At 47.6% G+C, this 24,453-nt stretch overlaps 1 protein-coding gene across 3 annotated transcripts in view; it reads right to left on the reverse strand.

Moving 5' to 3' along the window:
• Positions 1–24,453, reverse strand: part of VIRMA (vir like m6A methyltransferase associated) — a 71,041-nt gene that overhangs the window by 30,959 nt on the left and 15,629 nt on the right. For 2 of the 3 annotated variants that reach the window (XM_077270970.1, XM_077270971.1), the window contains exons 4-14: positions 23,748–23,796; positions 22,702–22,876; positions 22,221–22,355; positions 21,570–21,860; positions 12,543–13,701; positions 8,502–8,993; positions 6,646–6,800; positions 6,135–6,217; positions 4,610–4,703; positions 582–1,126; positions 259–494 (exon numbers count right to left, since the gene is read on the reverse strand). In XM_077270970.1, coding sequence (XP_077127085.1) covers positions 259–494; positions 582–1,126; positions 4,610–4,703; positions 6,135–6,217; positions 6,646–6,800; positions 8,502–8,993; positions 12,543–13,701; positions 21,570–21,860; positions 22,221–22,355; positions 22,702–22,876; positions 23,748–23,796 — 3,414 coding nt within the window. The remainder of the gene's footprint in view (positions 1–258; positions 495–581; positions 1,127–4,609; positions 4,704–6,134; positions 6,218–6,645; positions 6,801–8,501; positions 8,994–12,542; positions 13,702–21,569; positions 21,861–22,220; positions 22,356–22,701; positions 22,877–23,747; positions 23,797–24,453) is intronic. The other variant, XM_077270972.1, reaches the window with a different exon arrangement.

Consider the following 24,453-nt stretch of genomic DNA (forward strand, 5'->3'; position numbering starts at 1 on the left):
TCTCCTTCAAGCATTATTGCCAGGAGGATCAGATCTATGCTACTCTACGAGGGTCCTTGCATTAATGACATACTTTAGCTGTCCTGGTGACTGTAAACCTGGCCACACAGGGCCAAGCACAAGAAAGAATGGCTAGTAATAAAATGCCCTATCTTAGCATGTAATAACTTCACACAAGGTGAACTTTAATTTTATTTTTTCCCCCCACTTACTTTATGTAGTAATATGCAGCAAATACACAGGAAGAATGTGACGTACCTCTGCAGGTCTTCCACGATCAGATCCAGGACTGTGCGCATAATTAAGAGGGCGGTGGGTGAGGCCAGATCACACAACTGAATACTGACGCGTCTGATCATATGCTGCACAGGTTGACAGGACGCCCCGGAGAAGGACCTGACTATGTCCTGCAGGAGCTTGGCATGTACGTGTAAATGCATGCTCCACAGCTTCCTAGTGTTCAAAGCCACCGCAATGTCCTGTGGTTCAATAGCCTGAAAGTAAGAGCACAAACCTTTATTCCATGGAACTGGCTTTGCCATTTGGTCTTAGGGAGAAGATAATACCGCTAGTGATTTTACCTGAGTGGTCTGCATTGGTAGTGGGAAAGGAAGAAGCTCAGACAGAATGACGAGTCCAGAGAAAAAGCCTTCAGGTATTTTTAGGACAGATGAAAGCACCTCTTTAAGCATCAAAGACCAGGTATTGTTGGCCAGAGTCTCCTCTGAGATAGTCAACTGTTCATTGACTCCTTGGGTAAAAGTCAGTAAGATATCTATGATATCGCTCTGAATTTTCTGCTCCTCTCCGTCCAGTCTTCCAGTAAGAGGTATGGAGCATAGGAGCATGTGTAACGTCACAAGAGTGGACGGGACCCGCATATCCTTAAACTCAAAGGAGCCACCCCTTAAAAGCTCTGTGAGCATGGTCTTGAGTAATGACAGAGAGCATCGAGCTGAAGAGATGGTGACTGCTTTGTACAGAGTGGTACCAAGGTTGACGTGCAGCCTCCAGGGCTGGATGAGAATGCTGTTCATTTTCTGCAGGATCCGAATGAAGGTGTCGAGACCCTCAGCAGAGAAGAGCTGAATGACAGCCAGATTCCACTTCAAGTCCTTCTGCTGCCCTGTGAAGGGAAAAAATAAAAAATAAACATGGATATATAATCTGTGTGAGAGTATACGCTGCTGTGAGCAAATTTTGTTTACCGTGTATACTCGAGTATAAGCCGACCCCCCTAATTTTGCCACAAAAAACTGGGAAAACTTATTGACTCGAGTATAAGCCTAGGGGGGAAAATGCAGCAGCTACCGGTAAATGTCAAAAGTAATAATAGATACCAATAAAAGTAAAATTAATTGAGACATCAGTAGGTTAAGTGTCTTTGAATATCCATATTGAATCAGGAGCCCCATATAATGCTCCATACAGTTCATTATGGCCCCATAAGATGTTCCATATTAAAATATGCCCCATATAATCCTGCATAAAGGTTAATAAAGGCCCCATAAGATGCTCCATAGACACATTTGCCCAATATAATGCTGCACAAATGCTGATTATGGCCCCATAAGATGCTCTATAAAGATATTTGCCCCTTATAGTGCTGCACAAACGTTATGGCCCTATAAGATGCTCCATAAAGACACTTGCGCGATATGCCGTAGTGCCCTACAAACGTTAATTATGGCCCCATACAGACACATGCCCCATATAGTGCTGCACAAACATTATGCCCCTATATAGTGCTGCAGAAACGTTATGGCCCCATATAGTGCTGCAGAAACGTTATGGCCCCATATAGTGCTGCAGAAACGTTATGGCCCCATATAGTGCTGCAGGAATGTTATGGCCCCATATAGTGCTGCAGGAATGGGATGGCCCCATATAGTGCTGCAGGAATGTTATGGCCCCATATAGTGCTGCAGGAATGTTATGGCCCCATATAGTGCTGCAGGAATGTTATGGCCCCATATAGTGCTGCAGGAATGTTATGGCCCCATGTAGTGCTGCAGGAATGTTATGGCCCCCATATAGTGCTGCAGGAATGTTATGGCCCCATATAGTGCTGCAGGAATGGGATGGCCCCATATAGTGCTGCAGGAATGGGATGGCGCCATATAGTGCTGCAGGAATGGGATGGCCCCATATAGTGCTGCAGGAATGTTATGGCCCCATACAGTGCCGCAGGAATGTTATGGCCCCATATAGTGCTGCAGGAATGGGATGGCCCCATATAGTGCTGCAGGAATGTTATGGCCCCATATAGTGCTGCAGGAATGTTATGGCCCCATATAGTGCTGCAGGAATGTTATGGCCCCATATAGTGCTGCAGGAATGTTATGGCCCCCATATAGTGCTGCAGGAATGTTATGGCCCCATATAGTGCTGCAGGAACGTTATGGCCCCATATAGTGCTGCAGGAACGTTATGGCCCCATAGATGCTCCATACAGACACTTGCCCCATTTGCTGCGATAAAAAAAATAAATCACATACTCACCTCTCCGTCGCTCAGGCCCCCGCACTTTCAATAGTCACCTCTCCTCGTTCCAGGCGCCGATCTGTCTCCAGCACTGACGTTCAGCAGAGGGCGCGCACTGACCATGTCACCGCGCCCTCTGACCTCAGCGTCACTGCTGGAGACAGATCGGCGCCCGGAACGAGGCGAGGTGACTATCATGCAGCGCTGTGCTCCCCTCCCCGTATACTCACCTGGCCCTGCCGCTGTGTAGATCCTGCTTCCCCCGACGCCGCAGCGCTTCATCCTGTACTCAGCGGTCACATGGTCCCGCTGATTACAGTAATGAATAGGCGGCTCCACCCCTATGGGAGGTGGAGCCGAATATTCATTTACTGTAATGAGTGGGACCATGTGACCGCTGAGTGCAGGAAGACGCTGAAGCTGCCGGCGCCGGGGAAGCAGGGACCGCGCCTGGACTAGGTGAGTATTTTTAGACAGCCCCCGCTCCCCCTCCCCTGCCGACCCCCGGTATGACTCGAGTATAAGCCGAGAGGGGCAATTTCAGCCCAAAAAAGTGGGCTGAAAATCTCGGCTTATACTCGAGTATATACGGTAATTTAATGGTGGGACAAAGCCTCTCTGTTCTCAAGAGAGGAGAGACAGGTGTCCGCACCCCCTGCTCCAAGAAGACTGCCTGAGTCATGGTGTCTACTAGGGTCATCCCCTCAATCGTCCCCTTGTTTTCTGCGGCAAAGAACTTAAGAGGAGCAATACAGTAGCGTATTTTCAGGTCTAGGCAATTATCACGGCACTCAACATGTCAGAAAGGAAAAGTGTTTAAGAGAGCAGCAGGTGCCAAGTGTCCAAAATAATGGCGGCCAAGGTTCACAGACGGTCCCAGAGTGTCTGCAGACTTGGATCCTGAGTCTGGACAACCCCTTTAAGTTATTTACTTGGACCCCGGTGGGTTTTCTTCAGTCAGCAGCTCTCAATATTCAAAAATAGGGATTTTTGTGTACTCACCATAAAATCCTTTTCTCTGAGCCATTCATTGGGGACACAGACCGTGGGTGTATGCTGCTGCCACTAGGAGGCTGACACTAAGTGATACAAAGAAAGTTAGCTCCTCCCCTGCAGTATACATCCTCCTGCTGGCTCTCAGCTAACCAGTTCGGTGCAAAAGCAGTAGGAGATCAATAACATATGAGCTTACAGTATGTCATATTATATATGAGAGTATAGCATGTCAGATTGAGCTTACAGCCAGTCATATTATATATGAGCATATAGCATATCAGATTATAAAAACAAGCATAAGCTAATACCAGGGTGGGAGCTGTGTCTCCCAATGAATGGCTCGGAGAAAAGGATTTTACGGTGAGTACACAAAAATCCCTATTTCTCCTTCGCCTCATTGGGGGACACAGACCGTGGGACGTCCCAAAGTAGTCCCTGGGTGGGGACAACATCAGATCAGGCCCTGTGTAACCGCTACTTACGTGCGCCACCGCGGCCTGCAGAGTCCGCCTGCCCAGACTCACATCTGTGGAAGTGTGGGAATTATAGTGCTTCAAGAATGCATGCGGACTGGACGAATAAGCAAGCTTGCAGGCGTGCCTTGCCAACGCCTGGTGCCTAGAACCCTCGATAGACAGGGAGATAGGCTGACATCTAGTACGGAAGGACTCCTGGATGGTAAAACGAATTCACCATGTTATCATGGCCGATGAAATGGCTAAACCCTTCCTGAAAATGTCAGGGAGCCTTCGTCTACCGTCAGGAAGCCCAAATAAAGCGTCCAACCGTTGGAAGGATGCCGTCCTCGAGACGTACCTACTCAGAGCAATCACTTGAGGCGGAACCCTGACGGCTGAATTTGTTTGCCGTCCAGAGTTCTACTTACAGTAAAGTAAAAAATAAAATAATACGGCTGGGGTCTAAAACAGACCCGTGTGCCTCCTTCAGACACTAAGCAAGAACTGGTTAGCTGAGAGCCAGCAGGAGGGTGTATACTGCAGGGGAGGAGCGAACTTTCTTTGTATCACTTAGTGTCAGCCTCCTGGTGGCAGCAGCAGCATACACCCACGGGCTGTGTCCCCCAATGAGGCGAAGAAGAAACCTTTATTTTATGAATGCCTATACTTACCTTCAATAGAAGCAGGTGGACAGGCCACATGGCAGAGCACCCTGAGAGCGGTCAGCAGTCCCACACCTTCAGGAGCCATCAGATTGTCCAGATTCTGTAAAGATAAAAAATCAGCTAAAAAGGAATTGTCCAGGTTTAACATGATTTCTACATAAGATCAGAAAAGCATAGCATAAACTGAGCTTTTACTCATCCCGGTACTGTCCGACCTTCACTGGTCGGGATCAATGAAGCTCCTGGCTGTGCGATCGCAGCCACGTAGGTTTTACCGTAACATTGCGGAGCTTGAGAAAAATATACTTTTAATCACTGCCAGAGAACGAGCCGATCTATTGACTAGCCGTACAGCGGTCCCCGATGGCTTCTCCTCACCCGATGACAGTGACTGGAGAGAATGACTGACCGGGTCCTATACAGTTTGCATGGTGTCATCAGCACTTACCCCCGTTTCTACAGGAAGATGTGCCACCATTGATTATTATTCAGGCAGCATAGAAGATACGATCAGCAGACGGACAAGAGTTTGTGCGTTGGTCTGCTGATCGTAGCCATGTTTACACGGGTGAATTATCGGAAACAAGGTCTCTTCACAGATTTGGCTCAAGCAAAAGGCAACGTTCTAATCTTCTGCTGAAGAAGGATATTGCGGACAAGTCGGATGATTTGTTGGCCTTTGCCTCTGATGCATGAGAGGAGCAGTGACGCTGGCAGGATCCAGCAATTCCGGAGCTAAAGCAGGGAGCCTGCGAGCCTTGCCAAGGTAACCGGCCACTCAAGATTCCAGAGGTGGCCTGTGACATAGGCAACAAGCAGTAAAGTATAACATTAAAAATGCCTCCTTTCTTGAGACCGGACAGGATTTTTAAAGACATAAATTGAAACGTTGCTGAGGCTTCTTTCACACTTCCATCGTTACGGGGCCGTCACAAAGCGTCGGCGCAATGTACCAACGGACAGTGGTGATTTTCTGCACAACGTGGGCAGCGGACGCAGTGTTTCAATGCGTCCGCTGCCCATAGTAAACTCCCAGGGAGGAGGGGGTGGAGTTCCGGCCGGGCATGCGCAGTTTAAAATGCAGGACACGACGTATGAAAAAACGTTCCCTTAAACGTTTTTTTCGCTGCGACGGTCCGCCAAATACCTACGCATCCAGTACACGACGGACACGACGTGTGTCCATACGTCACGATCCGTCGGCAGTACAAGTCTATGGTAAAAAAACGCATCCTGCGGGCACATTTGCAGGATGCGTTTTTTCCCCCAAAACGACGCATTGTGACGGATCTAAAAAGACGGAAGTGTGAAAGTAGCCTTAGTTTTACAAGCGCTTTCCTACCTAAACCATAAAATTAAACATCTCATTTAACACTTGCTTGTTTCTATGAAACCTATTTGGTAATAAATACAAAAGCACCTTTTAGTTTTAACCGGCAGATGCTGAAGATCTACAGTCCGTAGTGCAGAGTTAGATCTATGCCCGCAGGGTCAGAAGACCCAGATGTGACCCGGGACGAGCGTCACATACCTGTTTAATGTAATCAATCAGTCCGGGGATGCAATTTATCTCAAATCGGATATTTTTCAATGGCTCCAGCCACTTTGCAAGCTCTGAAAACAAAAACAAACTTAAAAAGGGGTATTCCCAATATTGAAAGACATCACCACAGCATAGGAGATAGCATGTTGATAAGAAGGGGTCCAAGCACTGCAAGCCCCCATTCTGACAAGGGGGCAGTGGGATGCCTTGCTGGAACAAAGCAGCAGCGACACATACGTCATGGCTGTGGGGCTGTCGGGAGATAGCTGGGGCCATTACTTGGCTTTCTCCAGCACTCCCATAGAGAATAAATGCATGGCCGGTATCACAGAGCCCCGTTCTCGGGATCAGTGGGGGTCCTACATTTGGAAACCAACCAATCAGAAAGTTAACACCTTTTCTGCGGATAAGGGCTGCCTTTCTATTATGTTGGGAGTGACATGTCACATTAATAGGTGTCACACAGAATAGGCAGGAGCTAGGGGCGATGAGCGCTTACCCTGGAGCTTGGCGTTATTCTCGTCTTCCTTACAGAGCTTCAGTAAAGGGGCAGAATGAGCTTCCAGCATCTGAATATCATTTGATGTTTGCACCACCAGCAGAACAAGCAGACAGGCGTAATTGTAAGCCACCGACTTCTTTGATTTTGTATCCCTGAAAGAAGAAGTCACAGTTGTTCAGCTCCTGTTCCCCGATGATTGGATATGGCGGCGTGTTATATACAAGAGATTGGATAAGGCAGTACAGTATACATAGGATGAGATTGGATATGGCGGTGTGTTATATAGAAAAAGATTGGATATGGCGGTACAGTATACAGAGGATGAGATTGATATGGCGGTGTTATATAAAAAGATTGGATATGACGGTACAGTATTCAGAGGATGGATTGGATATGGCGGTGTGTTATATAGAAGATGAGATTGGACATAGCAGTGTGTAACAGAGGATGGATAAAATATGGCGGTGTGTTATATAGAAGAGATTGGATATGGCGGTACAGTATACAGAGGATGAGATTGGATATGGCGGTGTTATATAAAAAGATTGGATATAGGGGTACAGTATACAGAGGATGAAATTGGATATGGCGGTGTTGTATAAAAAGATTGAATATGGCGGTACAGTATACAGAGGATAAGTTTGGATATGGCCGTACAGTATACAGAGGATGAGATTGGATATGGCGGTGTGTTATATAGAAGATGAGATTGGACATAGCGGTGTGTAACAGAGGATGGACTGGATATGGTAGTACAACATACTGGAGGAGATTGGATATGGCGGCACAGTATATTAAGATGATTGGATATGGCAGTACAGAATATAGGGGAGGAGAATATACACTGGCTGACAAAGATGCAGGTACATGCAGAGGAAACATTTTGCCGGTGAAGACCTGAAAATGAGAACATATCTCCATCTTGCTCAAGTCAACATTACAGGAATCTGTGCCATTTGGCAGAGGCCACACATTTTACAAATACTTTCTCTGTTGCAAAACCAAAATGTAATCTTCTCCCTCCCACATTAAAGCGGATATCTACTACGTTACAACACCTCTTTATTGACCCCCGGACTGGCGCCACTTTTCTAAACTCAGAACCATGTCCTCCACTGTTTTCCTGGCTTCCTCTTCTGGCAGGATACATTACGTGACCGCTGCAGCCAATCAACAAAAAGTGATGGTAGCAGATCAGTTCTTTTTTTTTTTTTTGTTCCCCCACCCTGGAGCCAGTAATAAGGTGTTGTAAATCAGTAACCTCTTTAAATATTGACGTCATCCTTCTTCCATTAATGATTGACCGGTGGGGGTTCAACTCTAGATCACTCGCTGAGCGGCAAAACGGAAAGCCTCTCCGCAATGGTTTCATCAATTACACTGGTTCAGAAGAGTATATCCATCCGTGTCTGTGCCTGGTACCATAACCTCGGTCCCACTTGATTGACTGCAGGACCAGGCACAGCCATGCATACGGACGAGCCACGGCAGGGATCTTCATGCCCCTTTTATTACGCAGGAGTCAGATCTCCACTGCAGTAAAGACTGCTGGTGTAATATGTCTCAGGTGCCAGAAAACCCCTTTAATTTTAATTACGTGTATCAGATAAGGAGTGGTGCCGAGTCTTCCTCATCCTTTTAACACAGTTTAGTGAGAGAATGCCACCGAAATCCTTCCCAGATTTTTAGATTCCTGTCTACTCTGTGAATAAAATTGTTGGGGAAGTCAGTGGCAGATTGTGTCAAACCAAAATTTTGCAGAAACGTAAAAAGGTACTTATTAATAAAACCTGGTGTAGGTAACATGAAACCGGGCTACATGGCAAGAGCCAAAGATACAGCGGGCAAATTACCCAAGGGCTTCCTTAGAGCAGATCTCCATTAAGGTTATGAGGCACTGCAGGTTCTTGTCCAGGCTGAAGACATGGGCCACCGCAGACCTGCCGATGGGATTGAAGGTGATAAGGTAAAGGTTATGCAGTATGCCCAGCAGGTTGGGTTGGTCGGCCTCCTCAGTGGCGGCACAATGCTGGAAGTGGTGAAAGAGCTCGGAGATGTACTGAAGAGCCTGGGTGGCATGTAGAAGCCACAAGGCACACGAGTCTTCGTTGTTCCCGTCTGAAGGCAGATTGTCATCTTGATCTTGTTCGGACGCCTGACATAGCGCTCTGGCAATCAGATTTGTGGCTTCGTTCTCAAACAACAGAAACAAGAGTCCTTTCTGAGACTGGGCCAGAAGCCCAAGTATCTCCCGAGAAGTCTGAACAATGCCAGGATGGGAGCTAGTCCCTGGTAATGAAAGAAGCAAAGTAGCCGACTCCAGGAACTGGTGATGGTGGAGATATCTGAGGGAAGCGGGAAAAAAAGTGATTAAAAGTTAGGCTACACACATTCTCTCTAAATAAAATCCTCTATTACACCCCCGCCCCCAAATCCCACCACAAATAACCATATATACTTGTGTATAAGGCTACTTTCACACTTGCATTTTCTGCTGTCCGAGGGGGGGAGAGAGGGGGAGACTTTTTCCCAGACTTGAAAATCCTTCCAGGCATGCTCAGAGGGTAAAAACGTGATACGTCGCTGGATTCCTGTGTGTGATGGTCAGCAACGGATCCTGCATCCATAGGCTTCCATTGTAGCCGATGACGGGCAGCGCAGGATGCGTCGCTGACCGATTTTTTTTGCAGGATCCTGCATTCACAAAAAACGACGGACTGTGACGGATTCAAAAAAACGCAAGTGTGAAAGCAGCCTAAGTCGACCCGAGTATAAACCGAGGCACCTAATTTTAACACGAAAAACTGGGAAAAAATATTGGAGAGGCGACACTCTCCGTGCTCGCCTGTTGATGGTTCGGGGAGATCGGAGCCTTGAAAGGATCCGTCGCCCCTTCGTTGTGGAAAGTAAAATCAAAAATGTAAAAATAAAATAATAAAGAGTTTTGGGTCTGAATAGCAGACCCATGTGCCTCCTACAGACACTAAGAACTGGTCAGCTGAGAGCCAGCAGGAGGGTGTATACTGCAGGGGAGGAGCGAACTTTCTTTGCATCACTTAGTGTCAGCCTCCTAGTGGCAGCAGCATACACCCACGGTCTGGGTCCCCCAATGAGGCGAAGGAGAAAACATATTGACTCGAGTATAAGCCAGGTATACAATGTCCCCTCATCCCTTATCCTTGTATGCATGGCTTCTCATCCCTATCCTGGTATGCATGGCTCCCCATCCCTGTCCTTGTATGCATGGCTCACCATCTGTATATGCTTTGCTCCTTATCCCCTGTCCTTGTATGCATGGCACCTTATCACCTATCCTGGTATGCATGGCTCCCCTTCCCTGTCCTTGTATGCATGGCTCCCCTTCCCTGTATGCATGGCTCCCCTTCCCTATGCTGGTATGCATGGCTCCACCATCCCTGTCCTTGTATGCATGGCTCCACCATCCCTGTCCTTGTATGCATGGCTCCCCCAACCCTGTCCTTGTATGCATGGCTCCCCTTCCTTATCCTGGCATGCATGGTTCACCATCCCTGTATGCTTTGCTCCTTATCCCCTTTTCCTTGTGTGCATGGCACCTTATCACTTATCCTTGTATGCATGGCTCCTCATCCATTTCCTGGCTCTCCATCCCCGTCTTTAGACTAGTTTATTTAAAACACATTTACTGACCCAGTTTTATGATGGTGGATTTACAATAAAACTAAGGCATTTATTAGTGCCATCCACAAGCCATTAAAGTGGACTTTCTCAAAACAATGTAGTTAAATACTAGAAGCGAGCGAATTCGCTCGTCTCCTAATCGATTAACTTTGGTGTGCTCGAAAAAAAATGCTTCAGACGCCGCGGCTGCATATCTCGTGGATGTTTGACAGCCGCAACACATGCAGCCGCGGCGACTCAAGCTTTTTTTTAATTTGTTTTGAGCATGCCGAAAATACTCTTAAGACACTAGTGTGCTCGGATAACATGCTCGCTCATCACTATTAACCCCTTCACCCCCGGAGCTTTTTCCGTTTTTCGCTCCCCTCCTTCCCAGAGCCATAACTTTTTTATTTTTCCGTCAATATGGGCATGTGAGGGCTTATTTTTTGCGGGACGAGATGTACTTTTGAACAATACCATTGGTTTTACCATGACGTGTAACAGAAAACGGGAAAAAAATTCCAAGTCTGATGAAATTGCAAAAAAAGTGCAATCTCACACTTGTTTTTTGTTTGGCTTTTTTGCTAGGTTCACCAAATGCTAAAACTAACCGGCCATTATGATTCTCCAGGTCATTATGAGTTCATAGACACCTAACATGTCTAGGTTATTTTTTATCTAAGTGGTGAAAAAAAATTCCAAAGTTTGCTAAAAAAAAAATAAAAAAAATTGCGCGATTTTCCGATACCCGTAGCGTCTCAAATTTTCATGATCTGGGGTCAGGTGAGGGCTTATTTTTTGCGTGCCGAGCTAACGTTTTTAATGATACCATTTTGGTGTAGATACATTCTTTTGATCGCCCGTTATTGCATTTTAATGCAATGTCGCGGCGACCAAAAAAATGTAATTTTGGCGTTTTGATTTTTTTTTCTCGCTGCGCCATTTAGCGGTCAGGTTAATCCTTTGTTTTTATTGATATATCGGGCGATTCTGAACGCGGCGATACCAAATGTTTTTAATTTTTTTTTGTTTTATTTTGATTGGGGCGAAAGGGGGGTGATTTGAACTTTTATATATTTTTTTATTTTTTTTATATTTTCAAACACTTTTTTTTTTTTTATTTTGGCATGCTTCAATAGCCTCCATAGGAGGCTAGAAGCATGCACAACTCGATCGGCTCTGCTACATAGAGGTGAAGAACAGATCACCTCTATGTAGCAGAAATCCAGGTGTACTTTGAGCGCCGACCACAAGGTGGCGTTCAAAGCAATCGGCCATCAACAACCATAGAGGTCTCAAGGAGACCTCTGGTTGTTATGGCAATGCACCGCTGACCCCCGATCATGTGACGGGGGTCAGCGGTGCGAGCACCTCCGGCCGCGTGGCCGGGAGCGCTAGTTAAATGCCGCTCTCAGCGATTGACGGCGGCATTTAACTAGTTAATGGGCGCGGGCGGATCGCGATTCCGCTCGCGCTCATTATGCGCACATGTCAGCTGTACAAAACAGCTGACATGTCGCGGCTTTAAGGTGGGCTCACCGCCGGAGCCCACCTTAAAGCAGGGGATCTGCCAGCTGACGTACTATTCCGTCAGCTGGCAGAAAGGGGTTAAATATCTTATAAAAACCTCTGAGCTCCCCTGATTCTGTTGCTCTTTTCAGTTTTACGATGCATCACTCTATTGCAGAGATATTCACAATGTTTATTTTGGAGCACAGTATGTGAAATCTCTGCTTGTAGTTCAACACATGGCGTTTCTTCAGAATTGTCTCTGAGGTTGTGCGCTTTCACCCCTCCCTCCCGTACACTGCCAATCAGAGACTGCTGGAACAGCTGCCGAGCTGTGATCGGCAGCATGTGAGAAGGAGGGGTGAAATCGCACACTCCCACAGAAGATCTCTGCAATGGAGCAACGCAGCTCAAAACAGAAAAAAAAAGTGGCAGAATCAGAGGAGCTCAGAGATTTTTACAAGGACATGTATCTCTATGACATTCTTATGCCCTAACAAGTCATTATACATTCCCTTACACGCATCAGTTTTGGAAATCTATTTCTTCATTAGGAGAAAAACTGATGTCATAATTTTACAAAACTGACAGATAAAAAAATGGATCAAGCACAAATCAAAAACCGTAAAAAAAAATAAAAAAGTTCATTTTTTACTTATGAGAAGGTAATTGATGTGCAAAACCAGACCAAGCATGCAGAATTTAGCACTGAAACACATTAGCTGTGGCCACTGATATCTTACCGAAACAGAACAGGGTAAGGGTCATCTCGTTCTGGGGGACCAGTGATTCTGGCAGATGTTGGGAAAGACTTCACAGGGGGCTGGATCATAGAGTGGGGTGCAGTCTCTAAAAGATGAAAAATCTCATTGAGAAGACCCAGCAGTTTCTCCAAGTCTCCTTCACTAATATTGGAAGACTCTAAGAAATTATCCATATCCATGGGAACCTCCACGTCATTGTCGTAGTCACGATTTGGCCTCCCCGAGGCGGCCGGGGTTTCCTGATCAGGATCTCTGCTGTCCGCAGGAAGTGGTGGTGGAGGAGCGCTGTCTGATAATTGGTCCCCCATTCGCTTTACATCAGAAAGGATTTCATAGAAGTGGCACTTCTGGAGGACGGCAGAGCAAGCTGTGAAAACCCTGACCGTCTGGTCCATCAAGATCAGCTCCAGGAGTCTCTGGTAACCACTTTTACCTTGTAAATCTAGAGGATTTTTCAAAAAAGCGTCCATGCCCTCAGTTGTGCTGATTATGCCGTCCAGGGATTTAAAAGCATTGAGCTTGAGGGATGAGGACACGTGTTCTGCAAACAAGAGATCATATAGCTTGCCAATGACGTCTGCCTTCAGCAGAAACTCGATACCTCGAGGGCCACATTCTGCTAGGGATGACACAAGCTTGGTGCCTGCTTTGAGCTGCCGGACGTTCAGTGCGATTGGTTGCTGGAGAGCGAGCTGTAAGTCCAGTGCTTGCATGGCCCAATCCACTATCTGACTCAGGTGGTCTCTGCTAGGGTCTTTAAGCTCAAGAAAACTTAATCCTTTAACTATTAAGCTAGGGACTTCTTCCAGTGCGGTCACCCACTTCGCACCTCGGTCATCTTGATAGAGATCGAGCAGTTCCAGCAGCTTCACTGACACCTCACTGGCCCCAGAAGTGTCCTTATCGAGGTCCTGGTCCCGAAGTTTGCCGATTTCATTCTCAAAAGCTGTCCTGTATGGACAACTGAAGTAAAGGAGGGGTCCCAAGTCTCGATCATAAGGATCATAAGTCATGGTGGGCACAGAGGCCAAATCCTCTGGTGTGTAGTCAATATCAAAACTTGGATATTTAAATGCCTCCCGCTCAAAGTCCGCAATCCCGTCTTCATCACTCGAAATCTGTTCATAGCCGTCATCGCCTGAAATGTACCAAAAGCCTAAATTAGGGACAGCGTGGAGATTCATCAAAACTGGTGCAAACAACTGGAGCAGTAGCCGATTACAAGCACACAGCCCTTAAAAAATAAGCAGGAATCTAGCACATTGAAATAAAGGCAACTGCATCATGTAGGCTTTAGTGACTACTTGTATTTCTCATGAAACATTGCTCGGACCTCTTCTCATAGAACTTTATGTTGTGCTGATCCTTTCAAAACGGGAAAATTACAGATAAATTGCAAAAAAATACAGCAATAACATGAGAGGTAACAAAACATGACATTTAATCGCCATTATTAAAATATAGCCAAAACATAAAAAATCTTTTAAAATTCTACCATATCTGCAGTGTATGCATCTGTCCAGATTAGCGATGTGGTGTTACATGGACCTCACAAATCATATGTAGGTGTTGGACTATTATATCACAGATGTAAAAATCAGAAGTGAGAATATCCAAACCTCACATTCTGCATATTCTCAAAGTCAACACATCGCATAAAAAAAATGATGAAGGCAGAACAAAGACAATATATGTGAGTAAATCAGAAAACTATCAAAAACGCATAATTCAATCCCTTCAACATACAGACTACATAAATATTACCAACATCAAAAACTCAGTATCAGACCGTGGTTCAGATATCCTCAAAATGATGGTTATAAAAAAAAAAACATTAAAAAAAAATAGCATACTTGGGTGCTAACCAAGTGACTTCGGCATGCTCAAAAAGGAGATTTTTGTGTACTCACCGTAAAATCTTTTTCTCCGAGCCAATCATTGAGGGACACAGGACCATGGGTGTTATGCTGCTGCCACTAGGAGGACACTAAGTAAACGCAGAAAGAATAGGCTCCTCCCCTGCAGTATACACCCTCCTGCTGGCTCTCAGTGAACCAGTTCAGTAACAAAGCAGTAGGAGCTTAATATTTAACAAGGATGAACTGTGTCAAAACCAAGTTAACTCAAAACAAAACCAAAGCCAATAGGCTAACAGGGTGGGTGCTGTGTCCCCCAAGGATTGGCTCAGAGAAAAGGATTTTACGGTGAGTACACAAAAATCGCCTTTTCTCCTACGCCTCATTGGGGGACACAGGACCATGGGACGTCCTAAAGCAGTCCCTGGGTGGGAAACAATTAACTGCAATTGCTGCTTGTACCCACAAGTTACATATACGGCACGGCTGCCTGCAAAATTCGTCTGCCTGCAAAATTCGTCTGCCGACGGTCGCATCTGCCGAGGCCTGAGAGCGAATATGGTAATGTTTTGTAAAGGTATGCAGGCTGGACCAAGTCGCAGCCTTACAAACTTGTGCTGCCGAAGCTTGGTGCCGGATGGCCCAAGACGCGCCCACTGACCGAGTGGAGTGAGCCTTAATCCCTGCTGGGACAGGAAGACCTCTGACTTGGTAGGACTCTTGAATAGCTGAACGGATCCATTTGGCTATTGTCGCCTTGGAAGCAGGAAATCCTTTCCTCGGTTCTTCCGGGAGCACGAATAGGGCATCTGACCTACAGAAAGACGCTGTCCGCGAGATATATCTCCTAAGAGCTCTCACTAAATCCAGTGTGTGAAGGGCCTTCTCGATGCGATGGACTGGTGCCGGACAGAGTGACGGTAAGACAATCTACTCATTGATATGAAAAAGAGGATACAACTTTCGGTAGAAAAGAGGGGGATGTCCTCAATCACTTTATCCTGATGAAAATTCAGGAACGGAACTTGAGAGGACAGAGCCGCCAACTGGGAGACTCGTCTAAGAGGTGACCGCAACTAGAAAAGCAACTTTCCATGAAAGAAGAGACAGGAACACCTCCTGTAGAGGTTCGAAAGGAGCCTGTTGCAAAACTCCGAGGACCAGATTATGATCCCATGGTTCCAACGGCATCCTATAGGGGGGCGCCCGATGGGAGACTCCCTGAATAAACGTCTTGACCTGTAATCTGTTGGCAATCCTGCCTTGGAAGAGAACAGACAGGGCTGAGATCTGCCCCTTGAGAGAACTAAGGGCGAGACCCAAGTCCAAACCCGTTTGTAAGACCTGGAGAATGGAAAGGATGGAAAAATGTAGAGGAGAACGTCCTCGGTCGCTACACCATGAAAAGGAAGTCTTCCAAGTGCGATGATAGATACGCATAGACGTAGGCTTTCTAGCGCTGATCATGGTAGCTATGACTCCTGGAGAGAAACCTGTCTGGGTTAGGACCCAGGACTCAACGGCCATGCTGTGAAACACAGGGCCTCTGAGTTCTTGGCAAAAGGGGGCTTGAGATAGCATATCTGCGCGATTCGGTAATCGCCAGGGAACGTCAACAAGTAGTTGAACTAGTTCCGCATACCACGCCCGGCGCGGCCAATCTGGCGCAATCAGGATTACCGGTAACCTCTCCGGTCTGATTTTCTTGATGACTCTCGGCAGGAGAGGAAGCGGGGGAAATATGTACGGAAGCCGAAAATGATGCCACAATAGCGTCTGCCCTGATGGCTGCCGGATCGTGGGACCGAGCCATGAAGTCGGGAACCTTGGAATTCAGCCGTGAGTCCATCAGATCCACGTCCGGGCTTCCCCAACGACAGCAGATCTGGTGGAAGATCTCCAGATGGAGAGACCACTCCCCGGAGTCGAGGCATTGCCGACTGAGGAAGTCTGCCTCCCAATTGTCCACTCCCGGGATGTGAGCCGCAGAGATCATTGAGCGGTTTTCCTCGGCCCATCGGAGGATGTGGCCTACCTCTGTCATGGCCACCCTGCTGCGGGTTCCCCCTTGGCAGTTGATGTATGCCACTGCAGTGGCGTTGTCGGACTGAATCCTGATTGGGCGACCTGATAGGAAGGGATGGAACTGGAGAAGTGCCAGCCTGATAGCCCGGGTTTCCGAGATGTTGATTGGAAGGCGTGATTCCTGGGGGGACCAGCGACCCTGAGCAGTGTGATGAAGGAACACCGCTCCCCAGCTTAGCAGACTGGCGTCTGTCGTCACAACCAGCCAGTGTACTGGAAGAAAAGACTTCCCTTGATTCAGGGAGGATTTCAATGTCCACCACCTGAGAGACTGTCTGACTCGCTGGGGAAGGAGGAACTGACAGTCTAGGGAGAACGGGTTCCTGTCCCAAACAGCCAGGAGGGCATGCTGTAGAGGATGGAGGTGTAGTTGGCCAAATGGAACCGCCTCCATAGCTGCTACCATCCTGCCGAGGACTCTCATACTGAAGCGCAGAGAGCGAGAGCAAGGTTGAGAGAGCTTCTGAGCTTCTCGCAGTAAGACTGAGATCTTTTCCGGGGGAAGAAGAACCAACCCCCGGGACGAGTCGAGTATCATTCCTAGAAAGGAAATTCGCTGAGCCGGCACAGGGGAAGATTTTTTGAAGTCTATCTTCCAACCCAGGCGAGAAAGGGTATCTATTGTGATGGCCACGGCTTCCTTGCAGGAGCAGAAAGAGGGGCCTTTGATGAGGATATCGTCTAAATACGGGAACGCCACCACTCCACGGGTGTGGAGTATGGCCACGGCAGCCGCCATGACCTTGGTGAATACCCTGGGAGCGGTGGCGAGGCCGAAGGACAGAGCAACAAATTGGAAGTGATCTTCCTGAACTGCGAAGCGAAGAAACCTTTGGTGAGAAGGTAAAATAGGAATGTGGAGGTATGCGCCCTGGATGTCTATAGACGCCAGGAGCTCGTCTTTTTCCATGGAGGCGATGACAGAACGAAGCGATTCCATCCGGAACCGTCGCACTCTGACGAACTTGTTCAGCAGCTTTAGGTCCAGTATGTGCCGTACTGTACCGTCCTTCTTTGGAACAATGAAGAGGTTTGAATAAAAACCTTGAAACCTTTCGCTTTGAGGGACCGGAATAATCACTCCGTCTTTTCTCAGAGAGCTTATAGCTTTGAAGAACTCTGATGCCTTTGCCCTGGGAGGAGAAGACAGGAAAAAACGGTTTGGAGGACGAGATAAGAGATCTATCTTGTATCCAGAGGACACTAGATCGCGGACCCACTCTTCATGAACGACCGAGACCCACGCGGCACTGAAGGAAAGCAGGCGGCCGCCTACTTTGAGGGTGTCCCCTGGATACCGCAGGTAGTCATTGTGTGGAAGGTCTGCCCGTTCTGGCACCTCTGGATCCCGGCTGCCTTGACCTGCCTCTCCATGAAGGGGAAGGCTTAAAAGAGGCCTGTGAACCTCTGTCTCCGCATTGTGCCCGGCCGTAACCGGGAGATGTGGAAGTAGAGGACCAGTTTGAGTTGTAACGAAAAAAATAGGGACCGAGCCTGTGGTTGCAGGTTCCGAAAAGGCTGAGAGGGTCTCTATTGCGGAAGAAATTTTACTCTTCCCTCCAGTGGCGTTAGAAATTAACTGGTCGAGCTTTTTGCCAAAAAGGCGACCGCTCTGATATGGGAGAGAAGTCAATTACTTTTTGGAAGTAGAATCCGCAGGCCAGTCCCTGAGCCATAAAGACCCCCGGATGGTGTTGGCATTTGCTGCTGCTTGGGAAGTGCAGTCAGCGGCATCCAGGGACGCGGTCACTGCAAAATCTCCAGCTCTGGCTATCTGAGTAGCGAGGCCTGCTATCTCGGGGGGGAAGGGGGGAGATTGGTATCCAGTACTGCTGAAGACAAGACCTCAGCCCAGTGGGTCATAGCCTTAGCCACCCACGTAAGAAAGACGGAAAGAGTGCGGCCGCTGAGGCTTCAAAAGCTGAACGCGCCATATTGTCGATCGGTCGGATTGTTAATAGAGGCGCCCTCCAAAAAGGATAAAAACAGATTTCGTAGCCAGGCGCGATACCGGAGGATCTACCAGGGGAGATTGTGACCAATCTTTTCTTAGATCCTGGGCAAAGGGATATTAGGACTCCATGGGCTTCTGCCCTGTGAATCGTTTATCTGGACGGATCCTGTGAAATTCAACAATTTGCTTAAACTCGGGATGAGTGCCGAACACTCTGTGAGCTCGTTTGGTCCTCTTAAAGGACACGGCATGATCTGTTTTAGATAAGGGTTCCTCCTCAAGTCTCAAAGCCTTATTCACTGACTCAATTAGAGAGTCGAGAGTCTCCTGATCGTGATGAAATTCCTGATCTAGGGACGTGTCAGAATCGTCCTCTGAAAAAGGTTCTCTACTAGCCCCATGGAAGGGGAGCGAGAAGTGGAGCTCTCAGAACCCGAAAACCGTTGATGGTCTGGGGATATGGCATGAGTTCTTTTCCTGGAAGAGTGAGAACTCCTTGGCAAGGTACGACCCCTGGAGTACGAGGGGTTCTGACCATCGGAAGCGTCGTCCGTATTAGTGCCCTGGTTAGAGGAAGGGTCTAGGAACGATTCTAACGCTTTTGCCAGGGATGCCATGGCCCGGGAAAGGGAGGTAGCCCACTCAGGGGGACTAGGCTCGCTGGGTTCAGTATCAGCAACAGGTGGTTCCTGAGCAGTCACCGGTTCACAAGCTGTGCATAATGCAGTATTGTGACCCCGGGGTAATGATACCTTACGAGAGGTACATGCAGTGAAAAATACAGTGTGGGTTTTCCCAGACACTTTGTGAGGCTTTGGTTGAGACATAGTAAAGCCTGGAGGAAAGCACTTACTAGCAGGGGAAGGGTTAAGCTATGTTTCTGAAGCTTACCCATGGTCCTGTGTCTTGAGTCCCCACGGGAGGTCCGCATTGTGATGCCACGGGAGTTATGCACAGGAATCGCTAATCCTGAAAGCTGTGATTGAAAATGCTGGAGCAGCGCTGCAGCATCAGCCCTGTGGGTGTACCAAGATGGCCGCCGAGATCAGGAAGTGAAAGTCTCTCTCAGAGAAAAAGGAAGCGCCAGAAAGAGTGGTCTGGGGTAACTGCCGGTGGGCGTGGCCCAAACTTCGGCTTGTATGAGAGGGAAAAGCCGGGGGCTAAATTTTAAACCTGCGGTTGCGGCCTGCAGCGCCGCGAACGCTATTAGCGCCATACTTAAGCCACACTCTCTGAAGGAATTGCCGCACTGCAGACCACCCACGGACCCGGGCTTTAAGGTGCGGACCTCCCATACCCCGGGGACCAGGACCCCCCAGCGCCTCGGCCCCCGCAGTGTTCTCACGGTAGATGTGGTGGGCCGGTGCTCAATCCACCGTCGCCATAGTCAGGGAGGGGGTGGAGAGCTTCTGCCGCCATGCGTCATCCGCTAGATCAGTGGTGATGCAGAGGGGGGCTGCACGGACGCCATATATATCATGTCCGGCTATGCACCTGGCTCCAGGAGAGGTAGATGGAGGGCTACTCCATGTGGTCGCCTGCTATGGAGGGGGGGAGATCGGAACGCGAAGGAACCGTTGCCCGTAATATGAGCTCAGGGCTGGCATCCAAAGTTGCAGGAAAGGATACGGGAGGGACGCTCCACGTACTTGCCTGTTGATGGTTCGGGGGAGATCGGAGCCTAGAAAGGATCCGTCGCCCCCATTCGCTCCGTTAAAGGAAAAAATAGAACAAAAAAATTAAAAATTAAAATAAAAACGGTGGGGTCTGAAACAGACCCAAGTGCCTCCTACAGACACTAAGCAAGAACTGGTTCACTGAGAGCCAGCAGGAGGGTGTATACTGCAGGGGAGGAGCTATTCTTTCTGTATTACTTAGTGTCCACCTAGTGGCAGCAGCATAACACCCATGGTCCTGTGTCCCTCAATGAGGCGTAGGAGAAAAATATGTTAAGATTCCCCGCGGCAGCATGTCTCGTGGCTGTTCAACAGCCACAACACATGCAGGGATTGCCAGTTTGTTAGAAAATCCCTGCATGTGTTCCGGCTGTTGAACAGCCAGGAGACATGCAGCCACGAGACTCGAACATATTTTTCGAGCACAACTTAAGCTTCTTTCACACTAGCGTCGGGCTCGGTCCGTCGCCGTGTGTCGGGCCGAGGTCCCCGACGCTAGCGTCGTCTCCGCCGCACAACGGGGGCAGCGGATGCATTTTTCCAGCGCATCCGCTGCCCCATTGTGAGGAGCGGGGAGGTGGGGGCGGAGTTCCAACTGCGCATGTGCGGTCGGAAAAAGCGGACAGTCGTGAGCAAAAAACGTTACATGTAACGTTTTTTGCTCCCGACGGTCCGCCACAGCACGGCGCAACCGTCGCACGACGGTTGCGACGTGTGTCATTGCGTCGCAAATGCGTCGCTAATGTTAGTCAATGCAGAAAAAACGCATCCTGCAAGCACTTTTGCAGGATGCGTTTTTTCGGCAAAACGACGCATTTGCGACGTAATGCAGTTAACGCTAGTGTGAAAGTAGCCTAACACACTCGGTTAGCACCAGAGCATGGCGGATAACACCTTATCTGAGCACATTCGCTCATCACTAGAGGGGACCAATACTCCAGGAAGGAGGACCAGCAGAACAATAAAGCCTCACCCGAATGTCTCTCCTTAAGGTCCCAAATCGCCATACCTCACAAGGGCAGTCCATAACTGTCCCTGTAATGGTGACCCTAAAAAATCCTATAGGCCTTCCCGATGAGTTTCCTCAGCTAGGAGATGCAAATAATTCCAACTTTTTGTTACTTGCTCGTCATGATGCTTTGATGGTCACAACATGACCCCATTCACCTGCACTGTGCAGAGGTGAGTGTGATCCTCGGCCATACAACCTGTGACGAGGTCAGAGTCACCGTGTAGCCCCGGATTAAGCGCATGTCTAAAGCCACAACAGCAAAATCTCATCAAATTGTGGATTATGTTGTGTAAAATGCTGCATCTTTATGGTCGATTTCATGTGGTGCGGGGTGTGGATGAGATTTTCTGATCTGTGTGGACGTCCCGTGAGACTTCAGATAGTGAACGATATAAAAAGATGAGAAATAAAAGACCAAATTACCTTCAATTTCTTCATCATCACCCTCTTCGTCTTCATCTTCATCAGCAATGCTGTCCCCTGTTTGCACATCGTCCTCATCATCGTCATCTTCATCGTCATCATCATCCTCGACATTAAGGTCGTCATCATCTTCATCCTCCTCGTCGTCATCTTCGTCACCGTCATCCTGAGGATCGTCGTCCCCATCGTCTTCGTCTGAGTAAACGCCATCAGGGTGAATTGATACTCGATCGGGAGATATGGGCTCAAAGTAACCTTCCCTTTGTTCTCGCTCGTCCTCCTTTTCTCCACCTGATACAAGGAAAAACACAGAAAATGCATTGAAATCATATGATGAAAGCAAAAATGTAACGCCGTCCAATGCAAAAACATCTGCATTGTTTCCAGGGTGAATTCAGCAAGGAATTATAAAGCAGGCAGAAGAGATCAATTTGTATAATAATTGCAAAGAAAGAAGAACGCTCTTCGCATTTAGTGCTGCAGTAGTTAACCCATGCATTTCACGTCAGGACGCGATTACTTTTGCATATAGCATGCAGATTAATGGCATTTTTAACTACTAATTTTGGGAGCCTTTTTGTCATGCAGGAGAAGGCAAAGATCAAAGACAAAGCTAAAGATGCCATTGCCAATGAAATATTAAATGTCTACCTGCAGCTGGCATTGGCTCATCATCATCGTCATCATCATCATCATCTGGAGGTGGAGGGCCAGGGGGAGTTCTAGGCCCTCTTGGCTGCGGTCTTGGTGGACTACCATTGTACTGGTCTTCTTTGTCTTCTTCAACTAAGACGGGAGATAGACAAATGCAACCTAAGGAGCCCAATATGTAGCCACAAGCACGCAACGAAGAAAAGACGGCGAAAATTATCAACAGGCCAATGCTAAAGATTGCATCACTCCATCCAAGAGGCCACATGTAGGCATTAAAATATAGGGGAGGGTGGTCCCATCTGCTTATTGCAAGAACTAAAGAAACACATGGATGAAAACTTCGTACTTGCAGATGCCAGATAAGACGACATCGCGTTTGGTCTTTATATGAGGGCATCTGAGGCTTCAGTAGAAGTAACCTCACAGAGAACATAGGAGGCAACTCTGCAATGTAACACGTCTTTCCGCTCACACTTACCATGCTTGGTGTTCCTTTTCAGCCCTATCTGCTGGTGCTGAGGAGGCGGCGGAGGTGGAGGAGGGGGAGGAGGAGAGTCTCGTTCATGGTTGAGAATTACTCTGTCCACTGATCCATAAACAGCAAGAGTCAGGCAATTGTACCAACCCTTGAGAACAAGCCCATCTGTATTAACCTGACTCGAAAACACAACAAATGCAGTCAGGTTCAAAGAAAGCAGCAAAACTCAAAAGTAAAAAAAAAAAAAGGCATATTTCAAAATCTAAGCATAAAGTAATAGCAATAACGACATTACAGCTAAGATCACAAATGTCTGAAAGCGGAGGGTCCCCCCCAAACAGAGGGGTCCAGTGGCTGCTTGCTTTGCCTTTTCATTACAGCGGTTGTCCGATATAGAAGTGTCTTTTTAAAGCATGAATGAGCTTGAAATTAAAAACGGTGACATTCTCACCTTCCAAAGCCCCCGCGGACCTAGCTTGGCAGGCTCCGTAGGTCTCTACGGGCTCCGTAGGTCTGCGCCCACTCCATCTGTAAGTTAGGGGATGCAGCGTTCAGGTAACATCACCGGATGGTGCGTTTTTCTAATCGCCTGACTTTAGAGCAATGTAGGCATTGCTCCTGGCACAGACATCTGAGGTGGCGTGCACTGGATACTTGGTTATGCCATCATTTTTATTATTATTTTAAGCCCATCCATGCTTCAAAATTAAGATTTTTTCTATATCGAAGAACTCCTCTAACTTCAACAGAGGGAGACTCACGTGAGCTTGACCATCTCTCCATTGATTTCAACTGTAAAAACAACCAATAATGGCTTCTTTGAATCAAAGAACGGAGGTCATGTTACCCACGTACTAAAAGAGGAAAGTGTCTGGGGTACGAGTCCCCACCTATGAAGAACTTACGGCACATCCATTTGTGCCGAAAGCTGAAATTCCCTATAGTGACCGCTAACTATGGACATATTTGTGGGAGCCCTGGTGTGGAAATAATAGGGAATGAAATACACGTCCTCTATTGTAATATTCTGGTTTTGGTTTTCTTACCTTTGCATTTGGCCGGAAGATGATTGAACTACTCTCATCATATTCCAAGCTGGCAAGAGGAAAGCAAAAAAGGAGAGAAAGATCACAACATTAATCACTATATATTAAAACATAGCTAAAGCTCGCACCACTTAGGCTATGTTCACATTTGCGTTGTGCACCGCAGCGTCGGCGACGCAACGCACAACGCAAACAAAAAAGCAACAAAACGCACGCTAAAACGCAGCGTTTTGCGACGCATGCGGGTTTTTTTGCCGAAAGTTGGATGCAAAAAAAATGCGTTCTCTGCGCCCAACGCTTGCGGCCATGCGTCGCAAAACGCAGCACAACGCATGTCCATGCGCCCCCATGTTAAATATAGGGGCGCATGACGCATGCGGCGCCCGACGCTGCGGCGCCGAACGCGAATGTGAACGTAGACTTAGTGCACTTATAATGTACGATTTCCAGAACGAGAAGATTTCAGCTCTGAAGCCTACAGAGTTGTGAACGCAGATCTGGAGTATAAAAGCTACATATCGCACAGGAACATGGATTTAACTCATTGCTAATCAGCTGCAGATTTTGAGGTGAAAAAAAGCAGCTTAATTGTGGCAAGACAACATTTTTTTTTTACCATCTGCACCGTAGGTTTATTTCTGCAAAGTGTTAATAAAAATAAAACAATGTCGTCTACCAAACTGTACTGTGCTATGAAAACCAGCTA

This window comes from Ranitomeya variabilis, chromosome 6 (genome assembly GCF_051348905.1).
Source record: "Ranitomeya variabilis isolate aRanVar5 chromosome 6, aRanVar5.hap1, whole genome shotgun sequence".
Classification (NCBI taxonomy): domain Eukaryota; kingdom Metazoa; phylum Chordata; class Amphibia; order Anura; family Dendrobatidae; genus Ranitomeya; species Ranitomeya variabilis.